Source organism: Scyliorhinus canicula, chromosome 13, assembly GCF_902713615.1.
Source record: "Scyliorhinus canicula chromosome 13, sScyCan1.1, whole genome shotgun sequence".
Classification (NCBI taxonomy): Eukaryota; Metazoa; Chordata; class Chondrichthyes; order Carcharhiniformes; family Scyliorhinidae; genus Scyliorhinus; species Scyliorhinus canicula.
This window is the reverse complement of record NC_052158.1, coordinates 89,963,404-89,983,510: the sequence shown is the minus strand read 5'-3', so window position 1 is coordinate 89,983,510 and position 20,107 is coordinate 89,963,404. Positions and strand designations below refer to the sequence as shown.

Sequence of the window (20,107 nt, the reverse complement as noted above, 5' to 3'; positions counted from 1 at the left end):
AATCTGGGCCCAAATATTTTGCATTGGTGTGTAACCCAACCGAAAATAATAGATGGTCACTGCATTGTAAAGATGTCTTGGACTAACTTTGTTTAGATTTGTGCTCTCTGTATGTTTTCATTGCCAGGCAGTAGAGCTTTAAACCTTTAAACTTAGCATTCACTTAAATCAGCAACAAAGCCTAACAAACCTTCAGTTCAACATATATTCCCTACATTAAATGTTGATTTGCAGCAATATATGCACGTTCTTGGATGCCTTTCAGAAATCACAGTGAAGGTGTACTTGGTCCTTCAGGATCTCAAACCATCCATATGATCTGTGTTTGGGCCTTGAGTGAAACTCTAAATAGTATACTCTGGCACCATCTAGTGAAGTCAGTGGGAATTAATTCTTCCATTCCACTGTGGGCGGAATCAGACTGGAAACTGGCATGTGGCTGAGTTTTCACCCCAGATTACCTGGCACTCAGTGCACAGAAAATCTGGGTGTGTGATGTCACACTGGGTGCGGCACGACCTGAAGAGTCGGCAAGGCCCGCACCACAGAGATCGGGGCACCATCTTGAAAGGGCGTCAGAATCTGTTTTCTGCCAATCCCCTAACCCCAGGATTGGCCATGATGCAAGTATCAAGGCACTCCCCTCACAAGCGAGGGCCCTCCCCCCTCACAAGCATCACCTCTTTTTTCCTCCCATCCCCCCCCCCCCCCCCCCTCCATGGGCTTTGGGGCACATCCCCCAACACACAGAAAGTTAAACCTCTCCCCCTCCCCCCCAATGGTGCTCCCGAGAGGGCCTGCCCTTGGCACTGCCACCCTGGCAATGTCCCTCACCATCAGGCTATACTTACCTGTGTGCCCCCGACGTCATTATGAATGTGGTTTTTTTTGTGAAAACGTAGTGGTTCACGCTGGCATGATGCCCTACATAGAAATTACAGTGCAGAAGGAGGCCATTCGGCCCATCGAGCCTGCAGCAGCCCTTGTTAAGAGCACTCCACTTTAGCCCAAAACTCCACCCCATACCTGTAACCCAGCAACCCCACCCAACCCTTTGGACACTAAGGGCAATTTGGCATGGCCAATCCACCTAACCTGCACATCTTTGGACTGTGGGAGGAAACAGGAGCTCCCGGAGGAAACCCGCGCAGACACGAGGAGAACGTGCAGACTCCGCACAGACAGTGACCCAAGCCGGGAATCGAACCTGGGACCCTGGAGCTGTGATGCTAACCACTGTGCTACCATGCCGTTCCTGGGCATGAACTTGATTACATCATCGGACGGGAGCTGGGAAGATCTCATTCTGAGATCTGGCTGGCACAAATCCAGTTTTGGGTATCTCTCGAGATTCAGTGGTCATTACGGGATTTGCATTCTTAGCTAGCGTGGCCGCTAGATTGAAGTCTATATATCTTATGCTCCTGAAAGTATCTTACAAAATAATTCAATTATCAATGCATCCCATGCTTTAAAATGGCATAATGTTGCATTTTTACTAGTGTGTAGATGTGAGACTTTATGACCTGTACTCAGTTTGTTTAAGATACCAATGTGCTGGTAAACACGCCCGCCAGCACCTGTCAGCTCCTTTCAGCTCAGTTGAAGTGACAGACCTGATAATAATGTTCTGGTGCCACTTGCTGTGCTGTACTTCCTTGTTAATGGAGACATGTTGCTTTTTCATTTTGGGGATATGGAGAGCTTGTCAAACCTTTATCCATTTGTTAATTTGACACCATATAATGATGTGGTCATCGTGTGACAACCAGGTTAAAGTTGCGCTTCTGATTCTTCTCTCTCAGTCTGCCTCAAAAACCCATAACAACACTGCTAGAGTATTATTCAGGCCAGCTGAAATTAAGTCTAGTCTGATACTTCAATTGGAGAACATGTTTTCTATTGCTGGGTATCAGGATGTGTTGACTGTCGGCCAGCTACAATTCAGCTGATGTTGAGCAATAATCTTACTTGATATGTTTTAAATGTTAGTAGCCTTGTATTAATCAGCAGTTGAACACGGAGAAGGTGTGGCTCCATATTTTTCAGAATCTATTTTTCAATGCTTCCAAATCAAAGTAGAAAATAATTTTGATCGCTCCTTTTACAAACAGGAAACCAATCAATTTGTTTGTCAACCCAATATTTTGTTTGAAATATTTTTATTGGCATTTTTCAGTTTTTACAGAATAACAACTTAACATATAGTGCACCTGGGATTTGCATGTAGTGACGTTTCTTATTTACAAATTTTTATATACATTCTCTCCATCTGCTCTCTCCGTTCTTCCCTGGTACCAACTTTCGCCCAGGGTGTCTCACACTATTCTCCGCTCTTATGCGGTTTTAGATGTTGTCCTTGCGAGATCGGGTGGGAGCTTCCTGCCACCTCCCCTCCTCCCTTTTTCCCTTTGTTTCGCCCTGCAACTCCCTTGGGTTCCCTCCCCTTCTCCCTCTGTTCCTCTCCATTGTGTGTATGTTCTTACCTTCTCTCCTTCATCCCCCCCCTCCCCTCCTCTTTCCCTAGTCGCTGTTGGCCTTGAACAGGCCTTGGAACAGGCTGCTGAATGACCCCCACGCTTTTTGGAAGCCCTTGTCTGACCCTCGGATGGTGTACTCGATCTTCTCCAGGTGGAGAAATTCCGACAGGTCCGCCAGCCAGTCTGCAGCTGTGATTGGGTGCTGCTGATCGGCAGCCGAGCAGGATTCGCCGGCGTGCGATCAGGGAGGCAAAAGCTTTGGCCCTCTTCCACATATGCAGTTCTGGCTGGTCAAACTAATATAAAATTCATACGAATTAGGAGCAGGAGTAGCCACTCGACTTGGCCCCTCATCACTGTTTTACCATTCACGAAGATTGTGGCTGATCTGATGTGCATTGAGGCTGTCAAACTTACAGCGTCAACCTCCCAGCAGTGATACATAATTTAAACAATTAATGGAGCTCCTATATCCATTGACTGATGATTCATGTATTGTGTGAAGGAACGACATCCTGAATAAAATAGAGTCATAGCAGCATGGAAACAGGCCCTTCGGCCCAACTTGTCCATGCCACCCAGTTTTTAACCACTAAGCTAGTCCCAAATGCTCGCATTTGGCCCATATGCCTCTATACCCATTTTACCCATATAACTGTCTAAATGAAAAATTATGCAGTTGTTCCTCCGGGGAATTGGCTTGTCATTATTAGTTCATCCTAATTCATACAAACATGTGAATTAGGAGCAGGGGTAGCCACTTGGCCCTTCGAGCGTGCTCCGCCATGGCTGATCTGACTGAAACCTCAACTCCACATCCCATCCGATAACCTTTCACCACCTTGCTTATCAGGAATCTACCAAGCTCCTACTTAAAAATATTCAAAGACTCCTTCCACTGCCTTTTACAGGGAGAGTTTCAAAGACTCACTATCCCCTGAGAGAAGACATTTCTCCTTATTCCTGTCTTAAATGGGTGACCCCTTATTTTTAAAGTGATCCCTAGTTATAAATTCTCCCACCGGAGGAAACAGCGGGGTGAATTCTCCGACTCTCCAGCAGCATGCCGACAGCGGGATTCTACGTTCCCGCCACCAGCCAATGATTCAGGTATTGTGTGAAGGTAGTACATCCCGAATAAAATAGGATTTCCCATTGTAACCCCACACCGCCATGAACCCCATGGGCAGCAATGCGTGCCGACGGAACGGGGAATTCACTGTCGCCTTTCTACATCCACCCTGTCAAGATCCCTCAGGATTCTGTGGGCGCGATTCTCCCAAAATCCTTTTTAAGTTAATTTGTGGCAGGTTTTCTGGGGCGTTTCCCGCTGGATCTGTCGGCAAGTTCCCCACCGCTATTCAATGACAATTAGTCACTTATTTGGGCCCTGGGGAGTCATCGGTTTAGCCCTCACTTAGAATTCTTTTTAGCACTGGGGAACTGTCCATGTGGAGTTTGCACATTCTCCTCGTGACTGCGTGCGTCTCACCCTCACAACCCCACAACTCAAAAGATGTGCACGGTAGGTGAATTGGCCAAGCTAAGTTGCTCCTTAATTGGATAAGAAATGATTTGGGTACTTTAAATTTAATCTTTTAAAATTGTGCCCCTGACCTTTTAATGATCCTTATTTCTAAAAATAGACATGGGATGAAAAAAAATACCAGGGCGGTATTCTCCGCTTGCCAACGCCAAAATCACGTTTGGTGATCGGCCGGAGAATCTACGTTTACGCTAGAATGGGGGGCGGTGCCGTTTTTGAGATGCTCCGCCCCCTCAAAAAGAGCCTACTCGGGGAGTGCGCCGCATGCCGTATGGACGACCTCGGGGTGTCACCTGAGGCACTTCCCTGCTGCTCCACCCCCGATGTGCTGAGTCCCGACAGCGTCGCCCGCGTGTGCTCACACCATTCGGGGACCTCGCGCCGCCATAGTGGGGGGGGGGGGGGGGGGACTGTTCCACTGGTAGGGTGGGCATTGCTGGTGGGTGGTCCGGGGTGGCAAGGGGGGTTATAGGAGGCAGTTTTAGGCAGGACGGATCGCGCGTGGCCACCACAGGCCGCCAGTGTGTACATGTACGGCCACGGACCTGGCAATTCTGCGGCCGTATCCGCAGATAAAGCCGGGGGGCTTTACGCTGCGTGGCTGCTAGCACCCCACTGGGTGGAGGAAAGGTGTGGGGACGGCGCCGACTTTCTGGTCGTAAGACCAGACGGATCCTGCGGACATAGCCGCAGGATCAGAGAATCCAGCCCCAGTACTTTGTAATTTGCTGACAGGCAGCAAGAAATCCAATGTAATAAAATTTGCATGATAATTTTTAATAATCCTTTGCCCTTGCTGAAGAAATGTAAATGTACTGTCGAAGGGGAGGTAGAGAGCACAGAGTCTCACTCTATGCGGATGATCTGCTCCTCTATATCTCGGACCCACAAAGCAGCATGGACGGAATCATCGCGCTCCTGAAAGAGTTTGGAGCCTTCTCGGGCTACAAACTCAACATGAGCAAAAATGAGAACTTCCCAGTACACCCGCAAGGGGGGGGGGGGGGGGGGGGGGGCAGCACTAAAGGGGCTGCCGTTCAAACAAGCCCGACACAAATTCCGCTACCTGGGGATCCAAATAGCCCATGACTGGAAAGGGATCCACAAATGGAACCTCACCAGCCTGACGGAGGAAGTTAAAAAGGACCTGCAAAGATGGAACACACTCCCGCTCTCCCTCGCGGGGAGAGTCCAGACGATCAAAATGAACGTACTGCCCAGGTTCCTCTTCCTGTTTAGACCCATTCCGATCTACATCCCCAAGGCCTTTTTCAAAGCGCTGGACAAATTTATCATGGCGTTCGTATGGGGGGGGGTAAAAATGCTAGGATCCCAAAGAAGGTCCTACAAAAAACAAAATCCAGGGGGGGGCTAGCCCTCCTGAATCTACAATTCTACCACTGGGCGGCAACAGCCGAGCGAGTAAGGGGATGGATCCAGGAGCCAGAAGCTGAGTGGGTGCGTGCGGAGGAGGCCTCCTGCATGGGGACCTCCCTCCGGGCCCTCGCCACGGCAGCACTCCCATCCCCACCCAAAAAACACTCCAGCAGCCCAGTGGTGACAGCCACCCTCCAATTCTGGAACCAACTGCGGCAGCAATTTGGCCTGACCAAAATGTCGGACAAGGCTCCCATCTGCAACAACCATAGGTTCACACCAGCACTGACTGACGCCACCTTCAAAAGGTGGTGGCAGGATGGGGGGACACTGACAGTCAGGGACCTATACACGGACGACAGGATCGCAACACTGGACGAACTGACAGAGAAATTTCAGCTAGCTGGGGGGAACGAGCTACGGTACCTGCAGCTCAAAAACTTCCTACGAAAGGAGACAAGGACGTACCCACAACCGCCACGACAGACACTACTGGAAGACCTACTGGACGCAAGTATCCTAGAGAAAGGGAACTGTAGCGACATGTATGACCGACTGGTAGAAAGGGACGACACCGTACTGGACGCAACAAGAAGGAAATGGGAGGACGACCTGGGGATGGAGATAGGGTGGGGACTCTGGAGCGAAGCACTGCATAGGGTCAACTCCACCTCCACGTGCGCAAGGCTCAGCCTGACGCAACTAAAAGTGGTACATAGAGCCCACTTAACGAGAAACCGTATGAGTAGGTTCTTCCCGGAGGTGGAGGACAGATGTGAGCGGTGCCAAAGAGGCCCGGCCAACCACGCCCACATGTTCTGGTCTTGCCCCAGACTTGTGGAGTACTGGACAGCCTTCTTCGAGGCTATGTCCAAAGTGGTGGGGGTGAGGGTGGAGCCATGCCCGATAGTGGCGGTCTTCGGGGTTTCAGACCAGCCAGATCTATTCCTGGGGAGGAGGGCGGACGCCCTTGCCTTTGCCTCCCTGATCGCCCGCCGTAGAATCCTGTTTGGCTGGCGGTCAGCAGCACCGCCCAGAGCTGCAGACTGGCTGTCCGACCTCTCGGAATCTCTCCAAATGGAGAAAATCAAATTCGCCATCCGAGGGTCGGACGACGGCTTCCACAGAACGTGGGAGCCATTCATGCAATTGTTCCGGAACCTGTTTGTGGCCAACGTACAAGAGGAAGAATAGTCGGGTGGCCAAGAATCAGGGGAAAATGGACGGGAATCGGGGGATGGTAGCCGCGGGGGGGGGTTACGGGTTTGTTATGTGGGTTTGATGGCAAGCTAAGGCCCAAAACCAAACTATAAATAAATGCCTATAAACATGTGCCTCGGCCATATTGGGGAATGTAAAATATGTATGCCGGCTAAAGGGGGCGGCCACAATTGTTGTTATGAAGATGCTTACCTGTAAATATACATGTTAAATTTTTGTGTTTTTTTTTTCTCTCTAATAATTTGTAATTTGTCATATATAAAATATGAAAACTCAATAAAAAACATTTATTTAAAAAAAATGTAAATGTATTGTCTGTAAAATCGCAGACACTTCAACCAGTTGATTACTGAAACTTTTTACCCAGGTGCCCTTATTTGCGAGGTGAACAAAGGACAAATGCATGTTCATGATTCAATCAAATGTATTACTAAACACTGTCAAACAGTTATCCCCGTAAATTATCATAACTATTAATAATCCCACGATTCTTAATACTACCCATGCCGATGAACTCAGTCAAGTTGCGGGTTGAATTCTCGGTTGCAAGTTGAGTCTCGGTGGTCTCTGGGCCTTCGTCCCTTCCATCCTCTGGTCTGTTGTTGAATTTTCTCTGCTACTTCAGTGCCAAGTCTTTGCTAGGGAGGGTCTTGGGTGGTCAATATTTATATCCCTCTTCATGCCTTTCCAGAAAGTTCTCTGGTCCTCAGCCAATAAGGTCTCAGGGGAAGGTGGGGAGGGGTGGGGCGGTGGCGACAACACTCGATGGATTTGCCGATTGCAACTCAGCAGGACACCAGGAATCACCCCCAGGGTTTCTTCTCTATGTATTGTTCACGTATAATCTTTCTCCATATATGATAAACTGGGTGCCAGAAAGTCTAGCTTTAACTGGGCAATCCACAACAATCGATCTATTTGAATGGGACTGATTATCTCCTGATGTCCTGTTGACAGGGCAAGCCCAGACTTGTCCCGACTTTCCCTGATCAGTAAATTCCTATGAGGCCTGCCTGGAGCTGACTGGTTTAATTTAAAATGTCCAATTCTTAATTTAGAAGTGTCCAATTTTATATTGGGCCTAAAATTCAGGCTGCGGTTCATTTTACCACAAAGTAGTAATTAAAATAAACTAACAGAACAGGAATTTAAAAATAAAATTAATCGATTTAATCAAACATAATGCTAATTGATTTTGATCTGACAGGATCCTTAAAAGGTCTGCTGGCTGGGAGAAGCGGGCGCGATTCTCCACCCCCCACGCCGGGTGGGAGAATAGCGGGAGGGCCTCCCGACATTTTTCACGCCCTCCCACTATTCTCCCCCGCCCCCACCATGCCAAGAATTGCCGCTGGCCGTTTTTTACGGCGAGGCGAGCGGCGATTCTCCGAGGCCGATGGGCCAAGCAGCCGGGCCTTCACGCCCATTTCAACACGGCAGCAAACACACCTGCTCGCTGCCGTCATAAAACGGGCGCCAGATGCCCATTTGGGGCATCTAGAGGCCCGATTGGCATGGGAGCACCACGACTGTGCTCGGGAGGGGACAGGCCCGCGATCGGTGCCCACCGATCGTCAGGCCAGCGTCCAAAACAGACGCACTCTTTCCCCTCCGCCGCCCGGCAAGATCAAGCCACCACGTCTTGCCGGGCGGCTGAGGAGAAAGACGCCAACTGCGCATGCGTGGGTTGGCGTTGTCCAACCTGCGCATGCGTGTCTGATGTCATCGGCCTCGTCAGCCGCCGTGACGCTTGACGTGCGGCCTTGACGACCGTCGTCAAGGCTGCGCCGCCGTGACGCATGGGGCCGCGCTCCTAGCCCCGCCCGGGAGGGAGAATCGGTCCCGGAAGTGGCCGTGAAGGCTGCCGTGGGTCACGGCCTGTCCCACGGCAGCGTTTACGATTCTCCGCATTTGCGGAGAATCTCGCCCATATGTCCACGGGTATATCAAGGTTATCTCACAGCTGTCAAGAATTCTTGGGTTGATTCATGAATATTGATGGACAGTCGCATGTTGATTGTATGTTCAGTCTTCAGCATTGTATGGAAAAATGAAAATTAATGTGACAAAGAGCTTTATGTTGTTGGAGGGGGCGGAATGGGTGGGTGTCAGAGGTTTTTGGTGCTAATGTGGAGATTTAGGAACAGGAGTAGGCCATTTAGCCCGTTGAGCCTGCTCCACCATTCAGCATGATCTTGGACAATTCAATACCTTTTACCCGCACTATCCCCATGACCCTTTATGTAATTGTTAATCAGAAATCTGTCAATCCCTACTGTAACATCCATGGTTCTCTGGGTAGAGAATTCCGAAGAGTCACCTTCTGTGTAAATAAATTTCTCCTCATCTCGGTACCCTGTGGTTGCCCCTTATTTTGAAATTGTGCCCCCTGGTTCTAGAGTCTTCAACCAAGGGAAACATCTTGCTTCCATTTACCCTGTCTTTAAGTATTTTATGGGTTTCATTCTTCAAATCTCTGGGGAATACAGGCCCGGATTGCCCAATCTCTCTTCATAAGACAGTCCCGCCATCCCAAGGCAAGTCTGGTGAACCTTTGTTGCACGAACACAGGTGTTTATTTGTGACAGTGCTATGTACAACAATTGTGCCCTCGCCCCTAATGCAATCCTATGCGATGTGCCAACTTAGCTGGTGTCTACCTTTCTAACCTTATGTGCCCTAATGCTCCATCTCGTTGGGTCCCCAGGCAGTACATCAGAAGTGGAGATGGCCGGCTGCATTTCCCGCCCTGTGACCTGGGTCCCATTTGGCGGATGTCCTCTGGAGCGACCAGGCCTGGTTGGGCTCGGCGGTTGCTCGGGTCTCCCAGGCGGCATGGTGCCACCCTGTTCTGCCCGCTGCCAATCGGATGTACAAGGGACAGGTGGGAGGAATTCTGAGGCCCTTCAGTGTTCCAACAACTTCCCTGCGGGAGTCAATGGCATGGGCCCCCTTCACCTCCTCCTCCTTCCTCCGGGTGCCCAATGACCTTCGGGCTACTCCCTGGAACAGGGCCGTGGCCGGAATGAGCACCGGTGGCTCCGTCGTCACTTGGTGCTGCCAGTCCTGGAGGGCACCTCGTGTCTCGACCAGGGTAGCCATGCTCGTGGCCATGGAGCACAGGGACTGTGCCACGTCCCTCTGGGACGTCACTCGGTGACCGTGCAATGTCCCTCTGTGACTGGGCCAGATCAGCCAGTGCCAGGCTAATGCTCTTGATGCTATCAGCCATGGGCTGTTGTGACAGGGCCAAGCTCTGGAGTGCTGCAGCAATGTTCATGTGGCCCTGGTACATGGCAGCCTGTGACATGAATGGCCTGTTCTGCACATCAGCCACTGCCCACACACTATGCCCCAGGCCTTGGACATCCTGATCAATAGCTGTGCCGTCGCACCCGTGGCTTCCGCCCCGGATGCCACCCGTGTGGTGTTGGCCTGGGTAGCACGAATTGTTGGCACCGCCTCCTGCTCCCGCAGGCAGCTGGACACCTCCAAATGCACCTGCAGGTGCTGGTTGGTTGCCGACACCCCCTCATGTAGCCGCCTGCTCTGCGCCCGCACCTTCAGCATTGATAACACCACGTTCTCCAGAAGTGCTGCACTTGTCTGGACGGCAGCTAGTCCCTGGGTCTGGTTTTCCTCCGACCGTCCGCAGTCCCTTCCGACTGTCTGCACTCTTGAGGGTCCCTACCTCCCATGATGTACTGCAGCATGTGTGTGTTGCGCACCAGATGGTTCCCCAGGAGCCTCATCACAAAAGTGCCCAACCACGATGAGTGCCTGTGGGATGGTGGAGGGTGTTGGTGACAGCAGTGACAAGAATTCGCTGTCATCCCTGAACTGGTGCTCTGGGGTTGCAGCTGTAGACGAGGGATACCAGCTGGTCTCGCCTTGTCGGGAGGTGACCCTGCAAGACACAAAACGGGACGCAAGGTGGGATCAAGAGTAGGCATGGTGTGGGGAAGGGGAGGGGTGACTCACGTGTCATATGGATATCGCAACGCATGGGGATCTCGCTTGCTTGTCTCATACTAACCTATGCGACTGCTTGCTCTCCCATCCCACTGACCAGGACCAACACCCTCTGTGTGGTGGGATATATGGGTAGATAGATAGATAGAATAGACCAGCACAGAACAGGCCCTTCGGCCCTCGATGTTGTGCCGAGCAATGATCACCCTACTCAAACCAACGTATCCACCCTATACCCGTAACCCAACAACCCCCCCCCCCCTTAACCTTACTTTTTAGGACACTACGGGCAATTTAGCATGGCCAATCCACCTAACCCGCACATCTTTGGATGTTGGCATTTGGGTGTTGGCATGCGGTGCACGGTGGGGTGGAGCAGACTGCTGATGAGTTCAGTGGTCCTCTAGGAGGAGGGGGTGGGTTATGAATGAGTGGAACAGAGTGGGGCTAGGGGCACGGTGCTGGTGACTCAGCCTGGCTGGCCTGGGGATTTGTCCATCCTCACCCAGTGCTGCCTACTCGTCCACTTGGTGGAGGCCGCTTGAGGGGGTGGGGGGGGGGGGGGGGGGTGAGCGGTTACAGGACAGTTGCTAGGTGTTGGTTAGGGTGTGTGGGATGGAGTTGGTGCCAGGGAATGGGAGCTGGTGTCCCACCCGGGCCGCCCTGAGGAGGTCACACAGCTTCTTTTGCCACGGCAGTCTGGTCCTCGTGGTGGGGCCCACGGCGCTCATGGCCTCTGCACCTCTGCCCAGGCCCGGTTGATGTTGGCGGGTGGCAGCCTCCTTCCCACCCCGGGGGACAGAGTGGCCTGCCTCTTCTCCACGGCATCCAGCAATATCTTGAACACTGTGTCCATGAACCTCCGGGCCGCTCTCCAGGGTGCCAACTTCTTGGTTGGAACGAGAGGTCGTGGGGTGCAGAGTGTTTGTATGCAGCTGCAGCTTGTCAGGCTTTTGAGTGTCATTCCCGACCCCATCGAATCACATGCCGACATGCATTGGAATTGCACTAGTTCCGCGTGGTGCGAGTGCTGGTCCATCAACATGTCCTGAATGGCTCTGGCAGTCACACCCCCACCAGGGCCGGAGAACACCCCCCATTCAGTCCCGGCGTCAACACTTAGTCTCTAAAATGGAGAATCCCACCCAATAACGGGGCACTGGAGAATTGTGGTCTCCAGTGCCATTTGTGATCTCCTATATCATCAGTTCCAGATCTTAGCAGTGTTGCTGTGAGGAGGAACCAAGAGGCACACTGAAACCTAGAGAAGAGTTTTTAGGCCAGCGGTCTGGTTGGAGAAGAATTTGACCATTTGCCCTCTTTACTGTAATTGAACGAAACAAGAGATTTCAGAATTGCTTAGTGCCTTTAAGATTTAGTGTGTGTCAAAGAGTTTGGACTGATTAAGAACTTTTCATGTACAGCCGTTATTGTAATGTAGGAGCTTGGAATGCTGGGGGAGAAAAGGTAAAATGGATGCTATGATATTGAATAAAATAACAATAATTATTCACAATTTATAGAAGATATTACTGAATATATAGCTTCACAGTTTAAATCTACAATAAGCAATAGTCAGCATGGATTTCCTGACCAACCTTATTTTTGGAAGTAACAGAGTAGATAAGGATAATGCAGTCAATGTAATTTATCTGGATTTTCATAAGGTCTTTCGGGCACCATGGTAGCACAAGTGGATAGTACTGTGGCTTCACAGCGCCAGGGTCCCAGGTTCGATTCCCCGCTGGGTCACTCTCTGTACGGAGTCTGCACGTTCTCCCTGTGTCTGTGGGTTTCCTCCGGGTGCTCCGGATTCCTCCCACAGTCCAAAGACATGCAGGTTAGGTGGATTGGCCATGATAAATTGCCCTTAGTGTCCAAAAAGGTTAGGAAGGATTATTGGGTTACAGGGATAGGGTGGAAGTGAGGGCTTAAGTGGGTCAGTGCCGACTCGATGGGCCAAATGGCCTCCTTCTGCACTGTATGTTTTATGTTCCATGTCTTCAATAAGGTGCTCATAATAGACTAATGAATAAGGTCAGAGAATGTAAAGTCTGGGGCTAAGTTGCAGAATGGTTGCTAGTTGGCTTCAAGACATGAAGCAGAGAGTGAGGTCGTTACTCAGAATTGCTGAATAAGGCAAAGTGGTTATCCACAAGGATCAGTGCTGTTCATAATTTACATTAACGATTCTCTGGAATCCAAAGCACAATTTCTAAATTTGCAGGTGACACAAAATGGGACAGCACACTGCAGAGAACTTGAATAAGTTGCATGAGAACATCGCAGAATGAGCAAATAATTGGCAAATTAAATTATAATCAGTGTAGGGTGATAAATTTAGGCAGAAAGGATAGGGATTACTTGGAAGGTACAAGTCAAGCTGAGGTTGAGGAACAAACGGAGCGGAGAAGTACAAATAACCAATTATTAAATGCTGGGCTACAGATTAACCCATTAAGCCATGTGTGCCATATATCCTTATGTACAAGGTTATTCTATCGTTTGCTTGTGAGTCAAGTTTTAAATAGATTTTTTTTAAATGAACGAATTAATGAATAAATGAAGGAATTACAGGCAAAATATTTTGAATTGTGTTATAAAGGTCACGTTTGCATGTCCTTAATTTATAGTGAATGAGGCTAAATCAGTTATCACTGGGGTTAATTATCACATATCAAGATTTTAGAGTCATTTCAAAAAGCATTAAAGCTGGGTGGGGAAATCAAACTACAGGTAAAGACAAAGAATGGAAATAGGGGAAAGTGAACATTAAAGAAAATTTGAATGTTGCCATTTTTGCATGTAAAGTCAAAGGTTATAAAGTAAGTTAAATTAATTTGCATGTAGGTTCTGAGGCCATTGCGAAATAGGGTGGAGCTTTTACCTTGAGGAACTCTGGGAAAGTGATTACAATTTCCTGAAAGTAAAGATACAAACATATTTCTAACCTACAATCAGAATGGTAGGTACATTGAAATTTTACACTAGTGGTAAAATTAATAACCTTCTGTCTGGCTAGGTGAGTAGGTGCATTCCTTACCTCTCTGGAACGGTGTCTTTACTACTGCATTGATTCGAAGTCTATGCGTGTCTGTCTCTCTCTCTCTCTCTGATAATGATATTGCTGTGTCTATTTGAGGATATTTGGTAAGTAGCTTGTGCTTCCATATTACAAAACACTTGAAGAATCCCCACAGGATAATGCAACACCTAGAAACAGGCTGAACAGGTTCAGCAATGTTGTTGCATAATACTTCTGTAATTTTTTTAAATGTGAGAAAACATGCCTTTAAACATGCACTTAAGTTAATTTCCAGAGCTTAGTATGAATCACGCTTAGTATAGAGAGGATTTGTGAAGTATATTCTAAATTAAATCAATTTACATGGTCTGAGCTGATGCACTATACTTTAAATAATCTTTGTTATATAACAATGCATCATGTGAATATATTAATCGACTTGTTTAAGCAGTGAGCAATGGATATATGTTTATATAGTGAGTAACCAAGGGAGTCAATTTTTTTTTTTTATAGTTGTGTACATCTTAACGTTGACATATCCTGCATCATTCCAAAAATGGTAATCTCAAAGTTGCATGTTTGTTCCAACTGCTTCTCTCTGGCAAGAGAGAATGAAATATATATTCAAATATCTTGCACTACAAAGACCTTGCTTGATCAACAATGGACAGCAAACTAGGCAACTGCAAATATTGCTCCTGCAGCTTGGAAGGAATCTGCTACAATAACGTTAATGGCCATAGTAACCTTCACAGTCATTGGCAACGCTGTTTGAGCCCTGCTCGGAGGTTTGAATTTTGCCTGCGGTGTTCAGTGAGCATCTTGTTAGTGAAGTGGAGCCATCGGATAGATTGTTTCTCCCTGAGGTTCAGGGAGGATGCTTGTCCTATGAACACATGGGTGGATATGGGCTCTTTCTACGAACCCTTGTCCCCTTTCTACGAACCCTTGTCCCCCTCGTTCACCTCTACCCTCTCCCAGTAGCTTATCCTGCTTTATTTTCCCTATCATGAGGGGGGCCATATATTTCTGCAATCATGCCGGGGGGGTAAGTGGGTTTTGCAGAATCCTTGACATTAGGATAAACTCAGAAAGCATATACCACACCATTCCTTTTTAGATGTCAGCAACTTGAAAGAACTCTGGAAACCACTAAAACTGTCCACAAACTCAGCCAGATCAATATAAAGCAGTCAGCAATTAATCTGAAAGTAGAGGATTATCCCTTTACGTAGTGTTGCTGACGTGATCCTTCCTGCTGTTGAAAGTATGTTCGCTTTGTGAGGACATCAGCTGGAGTATTGAGCAGTAATGTGGCAGCACTGGCATCAAGTCGCCTTTCACATGCTGATTGACTTCATAATGTGGTTATTCTGCAGTTATTTAGTAGGGGCTCCCTGCGCTTGCTTTAACACCCACCAACATAGAAGCCAATGTGGACAGCACAAAACAACATTGAAAACTTAGGCAGAACTTTAAGGATGGAGAACGATTGCCATCCTGAGAGTCGGCATGTACTATGCTGCCTCCAACTCTCAGAAACCCCCTGCCATTTAGCACCCACTTGAGTATTGGTTGGTAGTGGGTGGAAATGAAATGAAATGAAATGAAAATTGCTTATTGTCACAAATTGGCTTCAAATGAAGTTACTATGAAAAGCCCCTAGTTGCCACATTCCGGCGCCTGTTCGGGGAGGCTGGAACGGGAATTGAACCCGTGCTGCTGACCTGCCTTGGTCTGTTTTAAAAGCCAGCTATTTAGCCCTGTGCTAAACCAGCCCCATGGAAGGAAGCCCCATCTAATGAGAGCTGTCCGTCAACTCTCCAGCCTGTCCAGTAACAGTGTGGCCAGAAGAAGCACTCTGCCTGGAACCAAGTCCCGGGAGGACCGTTCTCAGGATTCGGTGGGGGGGGGGGGGGGGGGGGGGGGGGCGCACAGCTCCCAAGTCTGGGAGGGGAGAGCGCTCTAAATCTGAGGGGGCCTTCAAATTGAGGCTCCCTCCATTTCGCACATAAGGTGGAGAAAAGATTATTTCTCTGTTCCTCACCCAACGCAAGCCACATGACCAAAAGATGTAGGAGCAGAATTAGGTCATTCGGCCCATTGAGTCTGCTCCACATTCGATCAAGGCTGATATGTTCCTCATCCCCATTCTCATTGCCTTCTCCCCATAACCTTTTTAATCAAGGACATCAGATTTGTGCTTGAGATGCTGTTGCCTACAAGGCTGCAGACCAAGAGCTGGAAGGTGGAATTAGAGAGAATAGTTCTTTCTTAGAACATAAGAACTTGGAACAGGAGATGGCAATTTAGCCTCTCGGACCTGATCCACTGTTCAATACGATCATGGCTGTTCTCATCCTGGCCTCAACTCCAATGTCCTGCCCATTCTCCGTAACCCTTCAACCCATTACTAATTTAAAATCTGTCTAACCCCTCCTTAAATTTACTCACTGTCCCAGCATCCACTGCACTCTGGGGTATCGAATTCCACAGATTTCCGACCCTTTGAGAGAAGTAGTTTCTCCTCATCACTGTTTTAAATTTGCTACCCCTTATCCAGAGACTATGACCTCTCAATTTACGAATGCCCCACAAGAGGAAGCATCTGCTCCACATCTACTTTGTCCATACCTTTTGTCATCTTTAATACCTCAATTTAGTTTCCCCTCATTCTAAACTCTCGAGAGCATAGGCCTAAACTGTTCAATCTCTCTTCATAAGACAAACCCCTCCTTTCTGGAATCAATTTAGTGAACCTCCTCTGAACTGCCTCCAATGCCACTACATCTTTCCTCAAATAAGGGGACCAAAACTCCAGGTGTGGCCTCCACAATGCCTTGTACAGTTGTAACAACACTTCCATACTTTTATAATCTATTCCTTTAGCTCTTAATGCCAACATTCCATTTGCTTTCTTTATTATCTGTTGTACCTACATGCTAGGTTTCTGCCACTCGTGCACTAGGACACCCAGACCTCTCTGGTCGGAGCACCCCTAAGTCTCTCCCCATTTAGATAATAAGCTGCCTTTCCATTTTTCTGACCAAAATGGATGACCTCACACTTATCCACCTTAAACTCGATCTGCCACATTTTGGCCCACTCACCTAACCTATCTATATTCTTTTGTAAGGTTTTTATTTCCTAATTGTAACTTACAGTCCCACCTATTTTAGTGTCATCTACAAATTTGGCTATAGAGCCTTCTATCCCTGTATCCAAGTCATTAATATAGATTGTAAATAGCTGGGGCCCAAGGACTGAACCCTGTGGCACCCCACTATCTTGCTATCCAGAAAAATATCTATTTATCCTGACTCTGTCTTCTATCCATCAGCCAGTCTTCTATCCAAGATAATAAATTACTCCTCATCCCATGTGATCTAACCTTATGTATTAACCTTCTGTGTAACACCTTATCATACGCCTTGCAGAAGTCTAGATGTAGTACAGTACAGGATCCCAATTATCTATTTGGCTTGTTACAACTTCAAAGAACTCGAGCAAATTAGTCAAACATGATTTGCCCTTCATAAAACTCTGATGGATTTGACTTTCCAAATGTCCTTTCATTACTTGATAATGGATTCTAACGATTTCCCAACAACAGATGTTAAACTAACTGCTCTATAATTTCCTACATTCTGCCTCCCTCACTTTTGGAATGAGGGCATTACATTAGCAGTTTCCAATCCACTGGAACCTTGCCCGTGTCCACGGAATTTTGGAATATTGTAACTTTTGGATCCACTATCTCTTCTGCCATTTCCTTTAACACCCTAGGATGTAGGCCATCAGGCCTTGGGGACTTGTCTGCCTTCAATCCCAATAATTTGTTGAGTACTGTTTCTGTATTGATGTTGATTGTTCTAAATTCCTCCCTTTCTGTTACCCCTGAATTAAAACCATTCCTATTAGGATGAAAACCGAGGCAAAATATTGATTGAGCATCTCCGCCAATTTTGTGTTCCCCACTATTAACTCTCCGGTTTCATCTTCCAAGGGACCAATCTTCACTTTGGCGACTCACTCTCTTCTCTTTTATGTACTTATAGAAGCTTTTGCTATCCTTTTTGATATTTTGTGTTTGCTTTCTTTCGTATTTTAACTTAGCTCTTTTTATTACTTTTTCAGTAACTCGTTTATGTTTGAAAGTTTCCCAATCTTCCAGCCTACCACTGGCCTTTGCAATATGGATACCTCGGCTTTTGTCTTTATATTGTCCTTAATCCCCTTGCTTAGCCACGGACATTTTTTTTTACCCCTTTTTCCATCTTTCTTCCTCTCTGGAATATATTTTAGTTGTGAGCAGTGATCCCTTTCTTCACCAGCAAAGCTACACCACCTCCTTTTCCTTTCATCTATCTTTCCGAAATACTGTGTACCTTTGGATATGCAATTCCCAGTTCTGGTCTCCTTGTAACCTGTCTCAGTAATCGCCACCAAATCATGCGCTTCTGTCCCTATTTGCGGAGTTAACTCATTAATTTTGTTCCGAATGCTTTGTGCATTTAGATACAAAGCCCACCGTCTGGATCGGGACTGCGGGATATTGGGGGGAATCCTGTTAATACAATGTTATGCTCCCCCCAACCCCACTTCAAACCTCACCTAGGAGGGGTGTAAGATTCTACCCCTTGAATCTGACTACACATAACCTGGGACATGTTTATGAGAGGTCTTTAACCTGAAACATTTTGTTCTGATTCTGTTTCTGTCTCCACAAATGCTGTCAGCCCTGCTGAATATTTCCAACGTGTTCTGTGTTTTTTTGTAGATTGCAACATTTGACCTGATGTGTGCTTTCATTGCTTCCTGCATTGGCAGTTTTTTTTGTTCCTGGCTTTTGTCAGACTGAGCTACTTTGCACAGCATTTTGATCATCTTGCCAACACCTCTGATGGGAGCATTGGCACAATAGGGAAAGGAGCAAATCAAGGTGCCTTACTGAGTGATGGTAGTGTGTTCCAGATAAGTCTGAGTTTCTGTGGCAACATGCACTTTTGACATGCATGTTGTCGTCTGGAACTATGGCTCGTGATGGGAGAGGCCCCTATTTCCTTTCCAAGACATAGCTGACCAAGAATCTCTCCTGCTCTTGCAGCCTGCCATTGGTGTGTTGTTGAAGGATTTTCAGGTTGATAATTAACCTGTTCGACCGCATTATGAACACCCCTTCCTCAGCCATAAAGTGCTGTGAGGGAATTGGGACTCTAAGCTAGAGCTACCGGGTCAGAGGCAGTGATGCTACCCACTGTGCCATAAGATCTTCGTACTATGTTGAGTGCTTAAGGACAAATATTTGTTTTCACAGATGCGTTTTATGCTGCTTTTCAGCCGTCAAGGCAAATTGAGACTCCAGAAGTGGTACACCACAATGCTTGAAAAGGAGAAGAAAAAGATTACTCGGGAACTTGTTCAAATTGTGCTGACTCGCCAACCCAGAATGTGCAGTTTTGTGGAATGGCGAGATTCCAAAATTATTTATAAAAGGTTTGAACTATCTTTTAATAATGCCGATTTATGCAATGTTTCACTATTTGAAATGAATGAAAATGAAATGAAAATCGCTTATTGTCACGGGTAGGCTTCAATGAAGTTACTGTGAAAAGCCCCTAGTCGCCACATTCCGGCGCCTGTCCGGGGAGGCTGGTACAGGAATTTGTACTGGTATTTGTACTGAAATTAATAACCGGATATTAAACGTAATATAGCTGTGACTGCATTATAGGAAACAACAAACAGGTTCTACACAAGACTCCACAGGTCCGGCAGCATCGGTGGAGAGGCAGAGAGAAACAGAGGGCGCGATCGAATGGCCTTGTCGCGCATGACTCGGTGACACGACGAGACCATTAAATCTCGCAGGAGGCCTCTCGCGATGCTTAGAACACAGCGCGAGATCTAACGAGATATCACCAGATGTCGCGATCTGGATCTCGTCCTCGCTGGGCGAGATCCAGATTAGCATATGAGCTACTAGGCTCATTTAAATATGTCGGCGCCTGATTCTCCTGAGGCCCGGGAACTAGCGCTTGGGAGACCGCGCCATGATGCCATTTAGCGCTGGTCCACACTGACATAGACCAGGTGGAATGTACCTGGGGAGAAGGGGGGGGGGGGGTGCTCGGGGGCTCCCAGGCCATCAGAGGCCCTCGGGTGGTCAGGCTCTGGGCATGGTGATCCCCTAGCACTCCTGGCATCTGAGTATCTTGGCACTGTCAGCCTGGCACCTTGGCATGCCACCTGAGCACCCTGGCAGTGGCACCCTGCCAAGCTGCCCGTGTATCACTGCTAAATGCATGCTCGGCAGAGCATTCCTCACTGAGGCCAAAGAAAATGAGTTCTGCTGTACGCGCCCAAAATGGGAATTTTGTTTTGAGTAAATTGCACCCAGAGTTAGCGTTTTGTGTCTGTATGGCTCCAAGCTCTGAAGAAGTCATAAAGACTTGAAACATTAACTCTGTTTCTCTCTCCACAGAT

At 47.9% G+C, this 20,107-nt stretch overlaps 1 protein-coding gene across 2 annotated transcripts in view; it reads left to right on the top strand.

Moving 5' to 3' along the window:
• ap1s3a (adaptor related protein complex 1 subunit sigma 3a) overlaps window positions 1-20,107 on the top strand; it is a 39,983-nt gene that overhangs the window by 2,696 nt on the left and 17,180 nt on the right. Inside the window, exons 2-3 of one of the 2 annotated variants that reach the window (XM_038815027.1) lie at window positions 13,447-13,561; window positions 18,939-19,117. In XM_038815027.1, the coding sequence (XP_038670955.1) occupies window positions 13,559-13,561; window positions 18,939-19,117 (182 nt within the window). In that variant the 5' untranslated portion in view covers window positions 13,447-13,558. The remainder of the gene's footprint in view (window positions 1-13,446; window positions 13,562-18,938; window positions 19,118-20,107) is intronic. The other variant, XM_038815026.1, reaches the window with a different exon arrangement.